Source organism: Aulonocara stuartgranti (assembly GCF_965226115.1).
Source record: "Aulonocara stuartgranti genome assembly, chromosome: 15".
NCBI lineage: Eukaryota > Metazoa > Chordata > Actinopteri > Cichliformes > Cichlidae > Aulonocara > Aulonocara stuartgranti.
Window position 1 is genome coordinate 24,778,840 of NC_138951.1, and position 20,553 is coordinate 24,799,392.

At 43.8% G+C, this 20,553-nt stretch overlaps 1 protein-coding gene across 12 annotated transcripts in view; it reads left to right on the top strand.

Annotated features, from left to right (window-relative positions):
• Positions 1-20,553, top strand: part of LOC309689484 (unconventional myosin-VI-like) — a 154,828-nt gene that overhangs the window by 36,482 nt on the left and 97,793 nt on the right. For all 12 annotated transcript variants that reach the window (XM_082505942.1, XM_082505932.1, XM_082505940.1 and 9 more), the window contains 8 exons: positions 792-921; positions 1,636-1,741; positions 3,491-3,546; positions 3,623-3,720; positions 4,206-4,370; positions 8,647-8,727; positions 14,664-14,844; positions 19,237-19,381. In XM_082505942.1, coding sequence (XP_082362068.1) covers positions 792-921; positions 1,636-1,741; positions 3,491-3,546; positions 3,623-3,720; positions 4,206-4,370; positions 8,647-8,727; positions 14,664-14,844; positions 19,237-19,381 — 962 coding nt within the window. The remainder of the gene's footprint in view (positions 1-791; positions 922-1,635; positions 1,742-3,490; positions 3,547-3,622; positions 3,721-4,205; positions 4,371-8,646; positions 8,728-14,663; positions 14,845-19,236; positions 19,382-20,553) is intronic.

Sequence of the window (20,553 nt, forward strand, 5' to 3'; positions counted from 1 at the left end):
GCTATTATTTAAATAATTATAATTTTGCTCAAGTCCTTAAGATGAAACATATGTGGGCCAAACAGAGTCTTCAGCTTACCAGCAAACCCTCAGCTGATGATTATTCCTCCACATGAGGCTCTGATAGGAGCAGCGGGGCTACACAGGGTGTCTTTTCACCCCAGGGGGCTTTTCGGCCCGGCCTCACACCTTGAGCACCCAGCAGGGGCTCATGTGACCTCTGCTGCCTTTGCTATTTAGCTCCATTTTCCTGTGAAGCTTCCAACTGATGTCAGCTGGAGTCAGACTTGGTCCACACTGACACCTAGTGGCCGAGGAGGGAACTGCACTGTGAAGCTCACAGAGGGCATTTCTGATATAAATCAGGTTTTATTGATAAATGAGGATATTGTAAAGCTTTAGAAATCTCTGCAGCGATTATAAATGTAAATCTAAACCTCTCCAAAACTTTTGAAAACACAATATAATCATTGTAACCTCCATGAAGACTGGAAACACAATCCTCAATCACAATGTGATGCTCAGGAGTTTTATGAATTCTTGAAATTCTTGAGATGTGGCTGAATGCTCGTATTACTGGCTGATATGGAGTTTGGATCAGTACAGAAATTCAGATTTTCTGATCCTGATTCCGTTAAACTCTGACAGATTTTGGAGCCTCACACTTTTTATAAGTGCTGAAAGAAAACGTTTGCTGCTCCTTCAGGAGGAGGCAGAGAAATTAGAGACTTTGTTGGTTTTATGAGCCAAATAAGTGATTTTTATTCCTCTTGTTCTTGTTCTTCTTTCAGACATTTGTAGCAAACATCCTGATCGCCGTCAACCCGTACTATGACATCCCGAAGCTTTACTCGCAGGAGACCATCAAGAAGTACCGGGGCCGGTCGCTGGGCACGCTGCCGCCGCACGTCTACGCCATTGGTGAGCAGCTCAGTTTATCACAACTTTTACATGCTGGACAGTATTTCCAGGAACTTGTCCCACATTTTTGTTCTGTGCTCGTGACTAAAGCTCAGTTTGAGCATTTTTGGTGTGTTTTTAGAAAGAGGGAAACCTTTCGTTTGCCGTGATTTTAAAAACACAAACAAATCGTAAGCAGAAAGCCTCACATTAAAGGAGAGACAAGAAATGTTCTGTTAGTTAGTGAAATCTACCTGTGGAGGGAACAAGGCATGATACATCTCTGCAGAGCTCATTTTAACCTGCTCGAGTTGAGCAAAGTTTGTTTACATATTCAGAAAGTTAAAGACTCCTGAGACGGTTTAGAGGTCAGTATCTTTATTTTAGACTTTTTAAGCAGTTTTTGGTCATGGATGCTTTAAAATGTCCTAATCCCTGTCATTTTTATAAGACTTATTTTAATGTTTCACAAATTGAACAAGATCATTAAAGTCATTAAGAAATTATCAGTTTAATCGTCCTCTAATAATTTAATACCAAAAGCAGTTCTTTTAGGGTGAGAGTTAATGTTGTAGTTCGCAATTTGTTCACTAGGGGGCAGCCAGCACTCAGATTTCCCAGAGTCCCCTGAACATCACGGTACCAGACTGACTTATTGAAACCGCAGGGGTTTAATATCTGTTTGATTTTTGGGGTCAGCGTGGCGTCTGATCTAACTGCTGCCTCTGTCTTCAGCTGATAAGGCATACAGGGACATGAAGGTCCTGAAGATGAGCCAGTCCATCATCGTCTCCGGGGAGTCTGGAGCCGGCAAGACTGAAAACACCAAGTTTGTTCTCAGGTGAGGGAGGCGAGGGTCTCGTCTTTCAGCGAACGCGGCGACGACAAATCTGAGAAAATTATCCACGTTTTCATGTTCGTGTGATTATTGTAATGTGACCTGTACTCGGAGCTTATATACACAATCAGTTTTGATATCATCGATTTTCATTTGACCTCATTTGTGATTTTAATTATCAGCTTGTTTTCATAATTAATTGATTGTTTTGTCCAGAAAAGGTCGTAAAATGGTTAAAAGGCCTGTTTTAGTTCATTTAAATGTCCTGTTTCATTTGACTCACTGACCCCAAATATTTTCTACTCAGAGTTATTCTGATAACTCAGAGTTTAAAATATTTTGCAGTTTTTCTTAAGAAATTACTTATTTGATTATTAAAAGCGGTATTTGATAAATGCTCACACAAAATCTGGACTTTGGATATGCTAAAAGCTGTGACATTACAGTGTTTAGACGATGTGAGCAGAAACGTTTACAGGCAGGTGAGAGCCGGTGATTCTAATAATGCTCTCCTCTGAAGCAGCTTTTCAGTAAGATGTCACGGTGTTATCCATGGTAAATGGCCTGTTTTTATATAGCTCTTTACTAGTCCCTAAGGGCCCCAAAGCACTTTACACATCCAGTCATCCACCCATTCACACACACATTCACACACTGGTGATGGCAAGCTACATTGTAGCCACAGCCACCCTGGGGCGCACTGACAGAGGCGAGGCTGCCGGACACTGGTGCCACCGGGCCCTCTGACCACCACCAGTAGGGGTGAAGTGTCTTGCCCAAGGACACAACGAGCAAGACCGTCCAAGCCGGGGCTCGCACCGGCAACTACAAGGCGAACTCCCAACTCTTGAGCCACGATCGCTGGTGGGCGATTGAAGCCAGAAATGAGCCTATTTGGATGAAAGGGTTAGCAGAGATATCTGCTGAGTACCAAACTATTAAAGGTCCTCTCTGTAGACTTGTTGGATGGTCGGTACCACACAGGAAGTGATGTCATCGCTCAGATAACCGCAATAAAAATGCTCCAGTTCGGTGATTCACTTAGCAGGCACGAGGTTTAAGCAGTGAGGTGTTAAAATATTCACCTGCAGTAATGTGGGAGTCTCACCGATGAAGCCAGCCTCTAGTGGACGTCTGAGGAACTGCAGGTTTGGGCTTTGTTTTGCCAGTTTTTCGCAGAAAGGAAGCGTTTCTGTGGAGGTCACAGGAAACTGTACTGTAGGTCATCTACTAATTGGAAGGCAAAAGTGTCCTCAGGGAGGGAACAGTGTGTTAATCAGAGCATGAATACATGTGAATAGGGGAGCAAGGCATGATGTATCAAGTGCTTTAAGTGCTCCAGTGGAAAAGCTCGATATAAGAGTCGTTTACCAGGAGCACTGCGGCAGCCTTAAACCTGTGCAGTGACCCTCTGGTAAACCCAGAGTTTCTGCTTTTCTGATCACTTTAACCTAAATATTTAACACAGTTGTACTTCCTGCAGAGCATCGTTCTTTGCTTTCACACAAACATCTGACAATCTACCGGATTTGTTTTGTTGAATATCAGAAATGGTCTTCTTCCTCCTTCTTACAGCATTTTCAGCAGTATTAAAAATGAAATATGGTCCAACAAAAACAGTTTTTATTGAACAAACTTTAATGTTTACTTGCTTTAAAAAACCTTCAAGGCTGTAAACCTGTGAGAACCTCTGCTTTAAAATGACAGACGAATCGCGTGTTCTCAGGTGTTGATGATGTGCTGTGCTTGCAGATACCTGACGACCTCGTACGGAACGGGTCAGGACATCGACGAGAGGATAGTCGAAGGTGAGGTCGCTTCTGCTTCTCTCATCAGCTTCCTGTTGAGGTTTGAGTTTGAACTCGACTTCTTTCTCCCTTGCAGCGAACCCTCTGCTCGAGGCCTTCGGGAACGCCAAAACTGTCCGGAACAACAATAGCAGTCGCTTTGGGAAGTTCGTGGAGATCCACTTCAACGAGAAGGTGCTCAGGGCCGTTCTCGCTCAGTCGATCACGAGCTTTAACGTCTGCTGATGAAAGTTATGAATTACAAATGAAGCCGCACTTATTCAGCACGATCTGTTTACGTTGATCTTTCTGCTTTTGTGAAGAGACGCGATTTGCCCTCTGCCATCTCAGATGCTTACGCAGCATAAACTCAGTAATGAGGCCTCACTTATGATCATTTATCTCTTTTGTTTCGCTCTTGTTTATGTGTCCTATAAATCACCGTATTTCCATGTTACCCAAAGGCAGACTCTTCTTTGTGATTTCCAGCTTTATTATCTACATTTTTCTTCTTTAAACTATAATATGAGATAAATTCTTTATATTTAATATTTAATTTCCATTTAATTCACCATATAATTTATTATAATGACAAAGTGGCAGGATATGAAGATGAAACGCGCTGATAGATGCCATAAATGAGGTTTTTTTTTGGTTTTTCCCCTGCTCTTCCTCCTCAGAACGCCGTCGTGGGCGGCTTCGTGTCGCACTACCTGCTGGAGAAGTCGAGGATCTGTCGGCAGAGCCCCGAGGAGAGGAACTACCACATCTTCTACCGGCTGTGTGCCGGAGCTCCCGAAGACATCCGGCAGAAGTTTCACCTCAGCTCTCCGGACACGTTCCGGGTACGGATATTAAGATTTTTATCATCCTGACGCTCGATAAGCCCAATCAGATGGGCGGGGGCTGATGGCTGATGAATGAATGGAGGAGGTGCAGATGATGGGTGGGGGCCTGATCGCAGACTTGATGGAAGGACTCTGTATTTTTCTTGTTTCTGTCAAACCAGCACTGAGTGTGTTCTTCTTCATCAAAGCCCAAACCCCACAAAAGTCCTTCATCACCACGAGCTGCCCAAAATCTTAATCCGCCACTGAAAATAGTCCTCAAAACACCACAGTCTCCTGATGTTTAAGTCATGTTTGCTGCCAAAATAATCAAAATAAAGCAGAGAGGGATGACTTTCCAAGCCCACGGTTCAACTTCTGGATGCTGCTGTGTTATTTTTATCACTTTATTTCTGTTTTTTTACTCTCAGCCAGTGCAGCAGTACAGTTAACTGTACAGCAGTAATATTATTGGTCAGATAGTTGCATTAAAAATGCTTTTTTACAATTTAAATTGGTTTAGTTATACAAAAAATTCCAGGAGAACCACTTTCTTTCTGCTTCCAGCATCGCACACCATTACTGTTTACGTCCTGCCAGGAGCACTCGAGGCTCTCGATGTTGCTCTTGCACAGTGATTTGGTTTGTGTTTGTAGTTTAGTTATTGCAGCCGAGGTTGAAGTGCCTCTGCCTGCAGTTGTTAGGTTTGAATCAAAAACGGGTAACGGTAGAATTTTTTTGTTATTACATAATTCTGTCTGAAGCCTAAACTCCCTCCAACTCCATATTTGTGCTCTTGTGCTCTCTATATTTGTCCTCTGTCTGAAACAAGCCAATTTAGCTCCTCCCCCTTTAAGCCAGCTCTCTTCTGACTGGCTGCTCTTCACGAAGAGAAGATGATCCCTCGTGATGTCATACAGATCCAAGGGTTGAAAAAACTATGTGGAACTGAGTGTTTGAAGCAGTTTGAAGGCTGAGCTTGTGGTTCATGCGTGTACATACACTGACCTCATGTGAAGCGTCGGCTGTGTGTGCTCAAAGTCTGCAGAGCCTGGTGTGGGTGTGACTCCTGGGTCGACTCTATGTTAGGAGGATTCCAAAAGATCTAAATAATGGTTTCAAAATCCAAGAAAGTCAGATGTCACACCCTTTAAACTAAGAAATTCAGCCTGCTCTTTCCCTGTTTGAACAGCAGGGGGCAGCTCATCCTCAGTAAAGCCCACCTGCTGCACATGCTCTGTTTATCAGCCGTCAGCGGTGGATGGAGAGCGGGGAGAGGGGGTGTCAGGTGCTCGTGTTTGCCATCAGGTTTGCCACCTGCAGCCACAAACGCAGACGTCCACAGTCCTGAGGTAACGGAGGCAAAAGCAGCCGTGATGGCTGTTACATGACGGTGATGAACTCGTGTTGATTTCTGTGCCGTCAACGCTCTAACATGTAATCTGTGACAGAGCTGAGAGGTTAGACGGGAACGTGTGACTTCTGAGTGCCTAGCAACCGGATTTTAGGGAAAACAACAACATCACAGATACACAAGAATCATGACAGCAAACTAAAGTTAAAAAGCAAACAGACTGAGAGATGATGGTTTTGCTTTCTTTTGGTTCACCTGAGAAGAGCTGACTCATCCTCATACTCACATCTTCTGGAGGAGAAGAAGAAAACCTGAGGTCACTTTCTTTGTTCAGGGTCGTTTCTTTTATTGGCAGCTTCTAAATTCAATCATCTACTCTCACCTCCGACGTTTGCTCTACGGCACCCGCCCCTGTCCCCCTGCAACTTATTACACCACCTGCATCTTCTGATGGTTCATGCATCTGCACTTTCCCCCGATGATGCGGAGGGAGAAAAATGCTCACACGGTTTGAGCCGTGATGAACTCCTGAAGTTCAGCTTTTGTGCATCACAGGAGGAGCTGAGGTGTGTTCAGGTCCACGAAGGCTTGTTTAAAGGGTCAAAGTGCTGATGACTCCAAAGAGAGCAAGAAGGTGTTTTCATCATCAAATACTGAAGAGGACATGAAGTGCACTTTTTTCTAAGGAGGGAAGAGAACATGAAGCAAAAAGGTAAAGGAAGAAAAACAGTGAATAAAGAAGGAAGCAATATGGGAAGATGCTGTTTCAGGAGGAAAGGCGGGAAGGAAGGAAAAAGGAGGAAAGTAAAAAGACAGAAGAATTTCACTTTTTAGAAGAGGTGGAAGAGGGGATAGAGGTTGAGGAAAGATGATAAAGAAGGAAAGAAATGGGAAGAAAGCTATAAGGAAGGACAGAAGGAAACGGATAAGATGAAGGAAGCAAGATGCAAACAAATGCAAGGGTGGAAAGAAGGAAATAGAAATAGAAGCGGTAACCAACGAGGCTAGATTAAGGAAATAAGGAGTCAAAGGAAGAAAGAGGGAAAGACAGAAAATGGAAATTAAGGACGTAGACAACACAAGGCTGAAGGAGGGAAGGAAAGAAGACAGAAATGGAGGGTAGAAAGGTGAAAAGAAAGGACATAACGAACCACATAAATATAAGAGTAGTCTAGATGAGTAGAATAGATGAGTGTGAAAAGAAGACATACAGGACAGGAGGCAGAGAGGGTGGAAGTAACTGAGGAAGCACCAGAAGGAGGATAGAAGCCAGGAAACAAAGGAATAAGGAGGGCTGGAAAAGAGAAGGACAGAAGGATGCAATGGAAGCTACATGAAGTCCCAGAAATCTTGAGAAAAAGTACTCAAGTATTTACTGCAGTAAAGGGGCCGAGGTGCATTTCACCTCGGCGGGGTGACTCTGAGGTTTTTCAGGAGGAAAACGAGACGCTCCCATCGGCGGTCTGCCGGGGAAATGGAGGACATTCGGTCCTCCCGGTGGCTTCGGCTCTAATGAAAGTTTTTGTTTATGTTCATCTTCTCGGCGAGAGAAGGGCTCGCCTCTGCAAACAACATAAGCCCTGGCTCGAACCAGCCTCCCCCTCTTCCCAAGACACCTGGGAGGTGAGCACCAGAGCCACTGTCATCTCGTGTCTGTGAAGAGAGGAGGAGGATGTCAGCAGAGCAAAGCTGCTTTTAATGCAAATGCAATTATCCAGGTGAACTCTGACCGTCTCTGAAGCAAAGCGTTTCCTGCACACAAACTCTGAGAGCACAGCGTTCCCATTTGACTGATGATTTAAGCCGTAAAACAAAGCGCTTCCATACATGGAGGCGCGAGGCCGCCTCTCAAACACTCGAGTCGGAAAATGACATTAGTGCAAAAACGCCAGTTTCTGCTGCTTCGTTTCTAGTTATTGTTGCTATGTTTTAACTTTGACAACAGGACATTTAGCTGGATTTGTTTCATTTCTGCTCATTTTTTACCTTTTGAAACTGCATCTTGAAGTGTTTTAGATGTACAACTTCACAGGACGAGCCTAAACCTAAACTCCACTCTGAGATAAATATACGAGTAAAGTTGTTTCAGAAAAATGCTGATAATAGTAAGTGACTCATATAAGACTACAGAAATTCACATTTTCTATTGAAAATATTATTTTTCCCTTAGTTATACTAGTCTGAAGCTTGTGCAGTCCTCCTTAATGTAATCAGTTATTAAAATGTATTTCCATGGCTCTGATTTTGCATATTTATAATAACACAGTGATGATAATTTTATTTCAGTTGTACTTTTCATGCAAGTGCTTTCCAGAGCAGGGAGTGCCAATAAAAATACATACATTTAAAAAGAATGGATAAATAATCAAAATGAGTTAGTTTTTTTCCCCCCAGGATTTATAAAAGCTATGACAACGAACTAAATACTAAGTTAAAAACAGCAAACCAGAGATAAAAAAATCAAAGCTGCTGTCAGTCCAGGGGTCTGAGGATAAACAGCCTTTAATGTCTGATAGTTTTGGATCTTTATCTTTTATTTGTAGTTTTCAGGACTCTGGACTCCAAAGACCACCTCTGTCTGCCGAGTGCGATTCAAAAACCTTTTTTGTTCTTTGAAGCTGACAAACTGCGTGATAGTTACATTTATGAAGTCGAGACCCAAACAATCGAAGAAGCTAAAAGACCCAACTTAGCAGATCTTTCCCCCCATGGTGGTCTGAGGAAGAAGTTCAGGGCATTTCTGCTGGAATGAAAGCACGGTGGATTAATCTTATGAGTCTTTTTTTTTTTTTTTAATGGCAGACTTGCACAAGAACAGCTCACGAGGTTAACCACACCGGCTTGTATAATGTCGGGTGATTTCTGATGTGCTCTTTCTTTTTAATCTGCCTTTGAAACTTTGCTCATCTTTCCTCTCTCTTGTGTCTCATTGCTTTGCAGTACCTGAACAGAGGATGCACTCGGTTCTTCGCTACCAAAGACACAGACAAGCACATCATGCAGAATCGGAAGAGCCCAGAGGTACAGTATGCAGAAAAGTCTCTGAGTTCAACCAGTTTATGAAACCTGGACCACAAAATAAGCAGAAAAACACAGTTTCACTGAAATGTGAGGCTGATATTACGATATTACAGCAATAAAGCAACATACTGATCATTCCAGTTGTATATTTTATTGTTGAACTCTGAATCATGCAAAGCTGCTCTAACAGAGTTCAGAATAATTCTTATATTCATGATTCTGGGACCTGTGCAGCTTCTCAAATCATCCTGTATCTGAAAAGAGGTGTTTTAGCCCCTCCTCCTTTAAGTAAACTGTATTCTGATTGGCTGCCACTCATAAACACTGAGTTTGGACAGCAGGTGGGTGGGGATTCTTGCCGGAGGTGATCATATCTGGGATATCCACACTCTGTGACATCATAGAGAGCAGAGAGTAGGAAAAAAACTGCGAGTTTAGATAGATCAGATACAGATCTGATGAGGTGATTTGGTTTCCACAAACAAGTTTAGTTGCTAAATTGAGTTTTTGAGCTGCAAATTTTCCCTTTTTTCTTTTCTTTAAACAGCAGAGAGGACTTTTTGTCCTCTTGTAGCTGCAGTAAATTTGTGTCCCCCAATAATTCCATTTCTTAGAAAGGAAACTCTAAAAACTGAGAAGAAAAACGTCGACTCATGCCCCTGTGGGCTGGAAGAAGGGAAACGGTCGCTTTGCAAACTCCATTAGCTCCTTGTTAAACCCGACTCAGCAGATTCGTTCACGTCGTTACGCCCTCCAGCTCCGCTTTTCTTCTCACAGTCGTTGTGTGAGCGAGCCTCTCTTATCTCTCCGATCACTCTGTCTGTTTGTCCAGTGGGAGCTTTTCAGAAAAGAATAAAAGATCTAAGAAGTTGGCTTTAACTTATTTGTCAATGTGTGAAATAGTCTTTTTTTTTTTTTTTTTTTATGGGGGAAAAGAAGAAGAAACCTGCCTGTGAAGCACGTGTGTGTCTTCACTGATAATTACAGACTTTTCATGAGAAACGTGTGTGATGTTTTTCATCTGCACAGAAAACCAACATGTGAAAGACTGAAAAATGAAAGAATTTATCCTGCACACGAATAAAAGTCCAAATTCTGATTCAGCCAGTACAATGCTTTTGCACGCCCAGCTTTGGTTTGTATGTCTGTTAAATTATTTCATTTAAATGATCTTTTTCTAAATTTGTTTGATGATCTGAAACATTTATTTGTTACAAATATGCACAAAAATAAGAAATCATGAAGTACATGAGTACAGCTTCACCATCATGACAGCGAACATCTGGAAGCAGCTGTTTCACTTCATGGCTGTAACAGCTGTAGCTGGAAGAAGCTTTCAGTTAAAATAGAAATTGAAGGAAGGAGATTTACAAAAATCAGGTTTCAGCTTCTTAGATTTTCTTCAAAAACATATATCTGTGTTAAAAATTTAGAAACAAAAAAAATCACGTATCACACAGCAAACGACCAGCACAAAAATGGACTCTGTAAGCTGCTGGGAGCAGAGAGATTCTGGTCCATGCTGACGTGACAGCTTCACAGACTGCACAGAACATCTGTGATGAGAATCAGAGGCGCTCTGTTAGATTTAACTGTGGACTCAGGCAGGCTGTGGGGTTTAGATGGTGCTCGGATGATACAAGGCAGGATGGATCCAAATTCTGTTGAGTCTGTGTGAACTTTATATCAGTTTCCTGTTTTTTGGCTTGCAAGACGGACACCTGGTGTGGTCTTCTGCTGCTGTAGCCCATTCAGAGATGCTCATCTGCATACCTTCACTGAAATGAGTGTTTAACCCTGTCAGGTCAAAGCAGTCTGGCCATCACTCTCCTGTGACATGTGACTGGATATTTTCTCCCTTGTGTGGGAAACTCCCAGCAGATCAGCAGCTTCTGAAACACTCGGACCAGCCTCAATCCAATCTCATCGACTTATTAGATGTAATATTTAATGAGCAGGTGTGTCTAATAAACTGGCCTGCAAGTGTATACGGTTAAATAATAGGCCCATAAGGCGAAAAGAACGGCATTGGGAATCTTAGAACTAATTGAAAGTTTGAATCTGAGGTTGTTCGTTAACACGCTGGTCCATCTGTGCTACCTAAAGCCTCAGAGATGGAAATAAACTGACAGTAAAGCTTTGATTATATGCATTTCGTTACGAGGCAGCAGATAATCCTAACAGCAGCCACCCTGTGATAATTCATTAGTGCTGTTGTGTAATGTTCTTGCCTGAAATTGCTCGCTGCAAACAGGCTCTGCTTATATAATCTCCTTGTTTTCAGATGCTTCATATATAAACAGCAAACATTTTAATTAGCAGCCAGACCGAGAGCCTCGGTGCAGCGCGGGACATTTAACGCTGTGCATTAATAAGAGAAGCTCATCATGTGAAATGAGCTCCTTTCTTTGCCTATGGCTTTTGATTAATTATGCACAAGTGTTCTATTACAGCGTCTGTACACGGCTTCCTCTGCAGTGCGTCGGTATTAATTATTGCAGCCATTAACAGGAGCACGGACGGTACATCGGAGCGCTGCTGAAGATGGCGGATGGAAAGAGGAAGAATCCGGTCGCACACATCCATCACTGGTGGTTAAGAGCATTGTCGTTTTAGTCTTTCATCTTCATCTCACCGAAGATTTAAACTGTACAGGTCTCTCGGTGAAGAGCAAGAATAGTTCAAGGTCTTACAGAACAGTTTTTGTAAGGTCTTTATGTGAGGTACTCCTAAAATTGGATCCGGTACAGTCTCTAAAACAAGTCTACCAACACTGTCCTCTATGATGATATATGCACAGCCATCCGTCCATCCATCCAGCAACAGTCTAAGACCTCCCTCACCCCGGCCACCTGTTCCAGCAACTTGCCCCCCTGTTGTTCCAGAGAAATATAATCTCTCCAGAGAGTCCTGGGTCTGTCCCAGCACCTCCTCCCGATAGAACCTCCCCGAAACGCCTCAACTGGAGGCTCCAGAGGTGGCATTGTTGGAGTTTAATGCTTTGTGGACTGGGTTGGAGGTCCTGGTGCTGCTTTTAAATCTGGTTATATGCACATTCAGTCTACCTTCAGTTTTATTCACGTAGCAGACCTTTATCTGGCTCAATGAACTGTGACTCAGTTCAGAGTCACAGTCGTCTTTGCTTTGTAGATGTTTTATAGAACCCCAAGAATCAGATGATTCTGTGTGAGCAGCATTTGGCAGGAAGAAACCTTCTGTAGAACCAGACTCGGGGACGGGAAGCCATCCGTGACTGACAAAAGAAAGTTTATAGATGCCGTGCATCATGGGAAGTCCCAAAGCAGTGTTATCATACAGCACGTTCTTATTCCTCAAAGTGTCCAAAATTCCAAACAGCAAACCAGTAAAACAACAATAAACACAAAAAACAACTCTAATATTAAATTCCAGTGACATCAGGGTTTCTCTTCAGAATAAAAACATGCAGAAGGAGAAAGAAGCTGACTGATTTTTCGACAGATCTGCTCCTCGTCCTTTAAGTCAGCGCAAGGGTGAAATAGATCAGGTGTCAAACTGTGGACTCGCAGAATTAAACTGTTTTTGGCAGAATGAAAAAAACAGATTGTTGGACAACGGTCCTTTTGTTGTAGCCCGGGAAACAATTATCTGGCAGCATCAGAGTGGGAGGCTTGTTTAATAGAAAGGAGGCACACAAAGGAAGAAAGTTGTCCTGGGAAATGATCTTCGGAAAGTTTGTTTTTTGCGTGTCCTCTTGCTTTATTTCATGACTTCCTCAGAGACCCAAGTAAAGAAGTATTTGCAGACAATCTCCAGCTTTTGTGCCTTAACTTGAGCTCTGGGAGGGAGGGCGTGCGGCAGGGCAACTCAGGTAATATCTGATAAAATCCCGGATCACAGAGGAATATCCCGCATTAACTGTGAGGCGGCCTCGGAGATCAAACGTTAGGGAAACTCGAGCTTCGCCCCTCCCGCCCGGTCCTTTGGGTTCACGAAGACAAATTGTGAGCGGGATCAGTCCCAGATTAGCTCGAGTGTAGCTGCTGTAATCTCTGATAAATGATGTGCTGTATGTCTCCTCGCTGCTCCGGCTCGTGTCACGCAGGACGACCAGGTGATTGGCTGTTTCTCCTCTCGCTTCTGACTTTCCGAGCATGCTTTCAGCTCTGCAGTGCTTTCTGCTCCTTCCTGCTTTGTAGAAAATAATCGAGCCTTTCAGTCAACCTGTGTCTGCTTTTGTGCATCTGGGAATGTCACAGTGCAGTCGGCCTGTCTCAGAAATGGGAGCTTTGCTGGTCCAGCCCATCGAAGATCCAAGTGGACCGTATGTGGCTGTCTAAAGGAATTACTTATCTTAGCTTAATGGCTGCCTGAAGCTGTCCTGTGCCTAGATTTGACTCCACTGTGGAGTTTATTCTAGATGCGACAATATTTATGTCACTTCCACCCAAAACTGCAATATTAACTAACACTTAACTTTATTTTGATTTATATCCTAAGTTTGGATTTGACTCTGCACTGAAATAAGCGCAATGGTGGCTGACAACAAACCACAAGTGCCGTGTTTTCTTCATTGCAGTGAATTACTCCTGTTTCATAATATCAAATCTGCGTAATTATACAAACTGGGGTAAATAAATACCAGAACAATAATTTATTAATAATAATTTGTTACATTGTAACACATTAATGTTGCAGCTGCAGATGATTTTAGTCAGGCTGTTTCAAAACAGGACCACATATTCACAAATGCACATTTTAAATAGAGCACAGAGTGTAGTGCATAGGTGTCAAACTCTGGCCCGTGGGCCAAATTTGGCCCGCAGCCTAATTACATTTGGCCCGCGAAGCCATACCAAATTACTATTAGAGCTGGCCTACTGGTATTATACAGCTAACATATATATTGTTTAGTATTAAGCTTTGCTTGTTCCATATTCAGTTTTCCAGAAAAACTTATTTGAGTCCATAAGAAAAGATTCATTCTTATATCTGGAGGAAGATTTTTTTTTCAATAAATATTAATGTTAGCCCACGACTTTGTTCCAGTTTTGAATTTTGGCCCACTGTGTATTTGAGTTTGACACCCCTGGTGTAGTGTTTTCATCCTTAATGCAGTGGAGTAGAAGCAGAAAGCAGTACAAGTACTCAGTTACCTTCCATAACCTGTCCTATGCGAGCACCCAGCCCATTAGTGTTTGCCGGGAGGCTGCTGGGCTCTGGCCTCGTGCAGGTTTCAGCTTCTGTGTTGCTAAAGTTTTTCTTCAGATGATTTTCAGGCGTCTAAGTGAAATTTATTCACATTTTTGTCTCATAACCAAAACTCCTAATGCTCCTAATGCTTCTAATGTGTAAATAAATACCGGTTAAACTGACTGATGTTTGCAGAAATGCTCCCTTCTGGCTGTTGATTCGACTGCTTGAGCTCTATTGGCGGGGGGGAAGGGAGAGAGAAATCTGGAGAGAACCTGATTAAATGGAAGAACCGGCTAAGCAAAATAATTCGTTTTCCACTTAATCCACTATCACAAGGGACACGCGTGCGCTGGCGTCTATAGTTTAGCCCGTGGTTATCGTTACAATGCGGCATTCCTGAGTGAGTTTTTCAGGTGTGTGTGTTTTTCTTCCTACTTCTCTCTGCTGAAGATTGTGCTTCTTCTTTCGCTGCCTGCTCTGCTTTGTGCAACACGATCAGTGATAAACAGGGTGATTGCTGCACTCTGCAGAGTGAAAGCATTCGGCTCGAGATTAAGTTAGAATGATTTGGAGATTCAGATTTCTCCAAAGTGAAGGAAGAGAAGAGAGCAGGTAGGCAGAAAGGTAAAAATGACAAGCGGTAAAGAAATGAAGTTAGAAGTGAGTTGTGTAAGAAAGGACATGAGAATAAAAATATGAAGGAGATGGAGATGAACGAAGATTTTTAAATGTCGGTGACGTTTTCTCTCCTGGTTCCTCAGCACACAAAGTCGGGCCCGTTGAAGGACCCGCTGCTGGACGACCACGGCGACTTTGCCAGGATGTGCGTAGCCATGAAGAAGATCGGCCTGGACGACACAGAGAAGCTGGATCTGTTCAGGGTGGTGGCCGGCGTGCTGCACCTTGGCAACATCGACTTCGAGGAGGCCGGAAGCACATCAGGTGAGAACAAGAAGTCACACATGTGAACCTGTTTTTGGACTTGGAGAAGACGTTTCACGTCCTTTGTGTTCTTTGGGTTTGTGGGGCATCGCTCCTGTTGTCACGGGGTGTTCGGTCCGTTTACAACCTCAGACAGAGTTTTGGTCAGACTCAGTCAGAGTGTAGTCGATCGTATTGGGGGAAACTTGGTTCATTATTTTGCAGACTTTTTGAATCTGCTGATTGGTAGATGACTACTTGGTCTGGAAGCTTCTTGGAGATGATGTGATTCTGTTGACAACCTGCAGTTTGGTGCCCAGAGCGAAGTCACCGGGTTGTGAATTGGCACCTCTAAGTTCAAGGCTGTGTCTTATTCCGGGCTGGGAATGAGTCGCTGCTCCGATTGGAGGAGTTTGGTGTCCCGACTCGTGCTCAGCAGTGAGTGAAGAAGGAGCAGGAGGCTCACTAATGCAACGTACACGTTAGATGTAGATCAAGGCTGTTGATCTACATTCCCACCATCACCTTCAGCCACGAGCTGTCGAGCACACCGAACATTTAAAACAGAAAAACGTGAAATTCATTAACAGCGTCGTGAAGATAATAAACCCTTAAACTTTCTGAGAACCTCAATCAAACTTTTTTTTTCTGCATCCCAGGTTGGTTGATGTGTCGCTGCCATTTTGACTTCCTCAATTTGTCATTCAAATGTCAGATTTCACACGGAGATGATTCCAATCAAACACAAATAGCACAAGGCCAAACAGGTCGTTCTCTTCGACTTTAAAAATGCAAAGACGTCACGTCGAAGCATTCACTGAAAGACGGGAGGGAAACGCAGCTGTAGTTGATGTGGGGATGGATGTCAGGTTTACCTGCATGATCACGCTGCATTAAAATCACAGTCCTGAACAGGAAGGCATTTTAAAAAAGTGCCTTTGTGTGTGTTGGTGCTGCTGAAGCCCATAACGCTGTCTGACTTGAAATTTAGCTAATGTGAATAAAGTTCTGCACCGAAATGTTATTTAATTAAACTTCCTGTGCTTGTGGTTTACATATCCAACCGCGTCCATCAGTCTGTCTGACAGAGAGCACCGATGGAGCGATTAGTTGTGCACATTTTCCAGAGTTTGGACCTTCCTGTTTGCACCTTCACTTCCACTCACTGATTACGTTTTAGCACTAAAGCCTACTTCAAGAACCCTTCTCGATCACTCTCCACGGTCATAAGTGAGCCACAATCCCAGCTTTGATGAAGCTGTGCTGATTGATGCCCCAGAAAGGAGAAAAGGGTTGCGTAATCCATAATCCACAAACCTTTTGTGTGGCTTTGCTGTTTGTTTATTAACCAGCTAGTTATTAAGTCTGCTAACAGAATAATAAGAAATTAAAACTACACCAGAAAGATTGACCCCAACAGATCAGGACGTGAAGCACTGTAACTCGACGGAGTGCGACGTGGCTGGTCGTGAGCTCTAACTGATGAGGTGGGCGTTCTCCGAGCGGAGCCCTGCGGCGCTCCGTGATTGCATTTGCTCTGTATCAGAAGTCATCCATCTCTCGGGCTTCCCAGCTCCTAAACGGCACCGGTTTGGCTCCTGAGAGGCCGACGCCTCTTTGATCTCATCCCTCAAAGCTCTGTGCTGTGATTGATTGCTGTAATATTCAGCCTCGATCTCCCTCCGTCTCACTTCAGCCTCGTTGCGATGGCTGATAGATGTCGCGGGTCTGACAGCGGCGTCACGGAAAGACGTTTTCTTCTTGTTGCACTTTGTTTTTTTTCGCAGATGAAAAACACTCAGAACACTAATGACTAATCTCGAGTTATTTTTCTCTGGCTGAGGGGAAATTCATTAATTACACAGCCAACAAACTAATTCTGTAATTATTCCAGTGAATATTTCAGGGATTATGCTCTCTGCACTCGCAGAGGCATTTTTCTGTGCCTCGTTTTTCCACAGCGGTTAAGACTCGAACCCTCAGGGAGGCTCAGTTTCCATGAAAATCAGCTGATCCTTTGAACTTCAACTCGGTCTTGAAGTTCCTCCCCGTCGTTTTCTCCCTGCGCGGGAAAGAAGAGGAAGCACAGCAGGGAGCCTATTAAACGGAAAGGTTCTCACAGCAGGGGGCTCACTTGGCACATGTTTTACAGTAAACGAGGATAGAGCGTTCAGGCCGAGGAGCCAATCAGATGGGGCTATTGAGACGGGCTTGGCTTGCAGTTGCAGAGCGGTCCCTCGGGGAGCTTTTAAAGAATATTTACTTATCTTAGACCCAGAAAGCATGAAGAAGTCAAGTTCATTTAAACAGCTATTCCTAATGCCGCCGTTCACACAGGAGGATTTCATTTATATGAGTTTTCCAGTGCGATCTGACCAATCGGACCGCAGCATTTGGCAATGAGTGCGCTTGTAGCTGAAAGCACGCATCAGCACTGAATATAGGATGATATGGAAACAGTCAAATAACTTCGACTGCATCTCTCAGCCTGTTTGTGGTTTTCAGGTTCTTTGATCACATGACAAAAGAGAGCGAGAGGGCGGTCTCATTAAAACGTTTCCATCAAGGATGAGTGGTGTAGAGCGGGGACGTTCTAATGAGGTCCAACCTTTAGCCAACAGATTAATTAGCGGATTCATCTCTGCTGTTTGGCTGTAATAAGTCCACTCAGACGACGGTGCTCTGAACGGCAGGATGGAGTCTCTTCAAAAGGTCAAACTGCTCTGAATGTTCTCATTTCAGCTCGTTGTTAAAGTCTTCCCATGAATCTCCTTTGGCGCTGGTGTCAACGCTCGCTTCTTCTCTGGACTCGATTCATTTCAGAGTAAACTGAGAAATCTATCCAGAGAGGCTGGAAATAACGGTCCTTAATTAACTGGGATTCATGTCCAAGTGTTCGTCTTCTGTTCTGATTTGTGGTTTGAGCGCTCGCCTCTGCGGGGCCTTCTTTCACCCTCCAGTTATCGATTAGGTATTAGCTTAGCTTAGCTTTCAGGGGCTATCGATTCCTGGCATTGATCGAAGGAGCAGCTGTAATGATGTGAAGCCGTGTCACGGGGGTTCACGGCTGCTCTAATCCAATCTTTGATGTGAACGGCTTCCGTCAGCAGCCTCAGCCCTGAACACCATCGGACCGCCTTTCATGTGAGAAACCAACTTGTCACTTCCTGTGGTCTGTTCACATGCCGAGGCGTTCATACGTAAAAGCCTGCGTCATATACGGCCTTCATCTTATAGTTGGATTCACTTGTCATGCGAGTGCTCGCTGTCTGGTAAGTGTGGGGGGTTTAGCAGGTTGCTACATTCATATTTTACATTCACGTAATCCTTTGGTGGGTCGGATCAGCTGCTGCCGCCATCGGCACAGAGCGGTATAGAAACAGCTTTTCTCCTTTTTCTCCTGCTCACAGTGAGTTAGGAAAAGATGAATCTTCATTGATCCAGCAGGGGAAACATGACCTTTTTAAATTGAAAATTTCAATAAATAACCCTACCCCTGACCCTAGATGGGAAGAAGTGTGGCATGGCTCCATAGTGGGGCTATTAAAGTGTAAAAATATAAAGGAAGTCTTGTGAGGTGTTAAAATATCAAAGTGAAAGGAAATGAGGAACATGTTCACAAAGACTTGCAGATGCATATAGATTTTGCCCCACCAGCATTTTTCCCATTTTCTGTAACCGCTGATTTATGTCGTGCCTTAAAGTGACCTCACAGCCGACGACACATCCGCTCTCTGGTGGAGTTTCACTTGTTGTGCATCTCACAGTTTCTATAAAGCGACACACGGTTGAGTTTAAGAAGCACACGTGTGATTGTTCACTGCTTTATCAGTGATGTATGAGTACAGGAGTTCGGAGATTCTCTGATTGCACATAGGAAGATGTAAAGATGAGACTTGTGGATGTTCTCCTCTGGTGGTCAGCAAGGCATGGTGACGTCACAGTTGGCATGCAACGACCAATGCGTTGACCATAAATCAGACCAAGAGTTTTGGTTTTAAAACCTGTGAAAATGTGGGTTGGTTCTGAAAAGACACCAGGTTAGAACTCCGTGTGGACCGCTGTAGTAATCATGCTCCAGGCTGTAAAAGCCAACCAGAAGACGTTTCTCTTAAGAGCACTCAAAACTTACATTGCTGTCAAACAAAGCAACAAACATTTCTTGAAGCGCCACTTTGATTTCTGGGTTTCCGGGTCAGGAATGTGTAGCTATTGTGCAATGCATTCCTCGGGTTGGATTCAATAAAAGTCTATAAGAAAACAGCCCTACATTCCTGGCTGCTCAGGCAAGATACTGAAACGTGAGTTGCTCCTGACATGCTGATGGGAGTGTGTGTGAATATTAGATAAATAAGTGTGTGTGTGTGTGTGTGTATATTCAGTACGAGTTTTGCCCTTTTCCTCGTCTTGCAGGCGGCTGCGCCATCAAGAACCAGTCGAGTCAGACGCTGGAGCACTGCGCTGAGCTGCTTGGCCTGGAGGAGGAGGACCTGCGGGTCAGTCTCACCAGCAGAGTCATGCTCACGACAGCAGGGGGCGCCAAAGGAACGGTGATCAAGTAAGAAGCTTCTGTCACTCACACAGACACACACAGACAGTCAGACAGCTGTGTTCACATCAGAGGACCTTTCACTGATTTATGTGCTACCCATGATCACTGCATTACTAACACTAACCAACAGTTTATTACAATGATGATGTCACGGGGACCAGAGGAGGTCAGGTCACCACCAGAACGTCTCTCTCTCACACACACACACACACACACACACACACACACACACTCTGACATTTTGAGGATCTCAGAGACCGCCTTGCTGCTGTTGGGTGGGGCCTCATGCTGAGAGGGACTACAGGTGTTTTGCTGACTTTAAGCCAACCGGTTTGTTCCTTTGAGCTCTGTGGTGTCGACCAGTTTAAAATGAGACGCTCTCACACATAAAAACCACCAGCTGTGCCTTTAGAAGGAGCGTAGAGGAGCATGAGAGTGCGTGCTCGTCTCAGAGGGATTTTACTGATGATGATGATAAAGGTTTTAGGCTGTAGTTTGGCACCACCTGGAGCTCCGTCTTTATATCAAGGACCACAAAGGAAGCACATCTTTGACTTTTATCTTTGTCTGTGTGATTTCATCTCTTTCATTCCTGGATTTTTTTAAAATTGCTTTTAACTGTTAGAAAACATTACTTGTAACTATTTGCTGGATAACATGGCAGCTTTTGCACAGTGAGAGGAAGCACTGACATTCTCCTCTTGATCACGTAGATTTGTAAAGCAGGGCTTCTTACGGCTCAGTTTAACTACAGAGCAATGTTTACTCCTAATGCCAGTCAGGAAGGCACCTGCTGTAAATCTTGGCCAGATCAACCAAGTGGATCATGAAAAATTAGATTTCCTTACTGGCTCGGTCAGGGCTCGGGTTAAGGACCGCCTCCGGTGCGGCAAACCGTGTTACTGTTTACCGAAAACAAAGGACGTCCAAGTGTGGTGCATAGACTGTATGTAAAAGATGTACATAGTCATTGGCTTAATATATATTGTCCTGAAGCCTCGATTGGAACATTTTGGCCGTGCTGGTGTTTTCAAAGCGGGAATGACAGACCTTCAATTATGAAGTAGCCACATCCCAAAGTGTGGAACATGGTCCCCAAGTGGGTTGTGAAGGTACTCCAGGTAATTTCTGTGAAATATTTACACTTTAAAAAGAAACTGAACTAATAAATAAAGTCA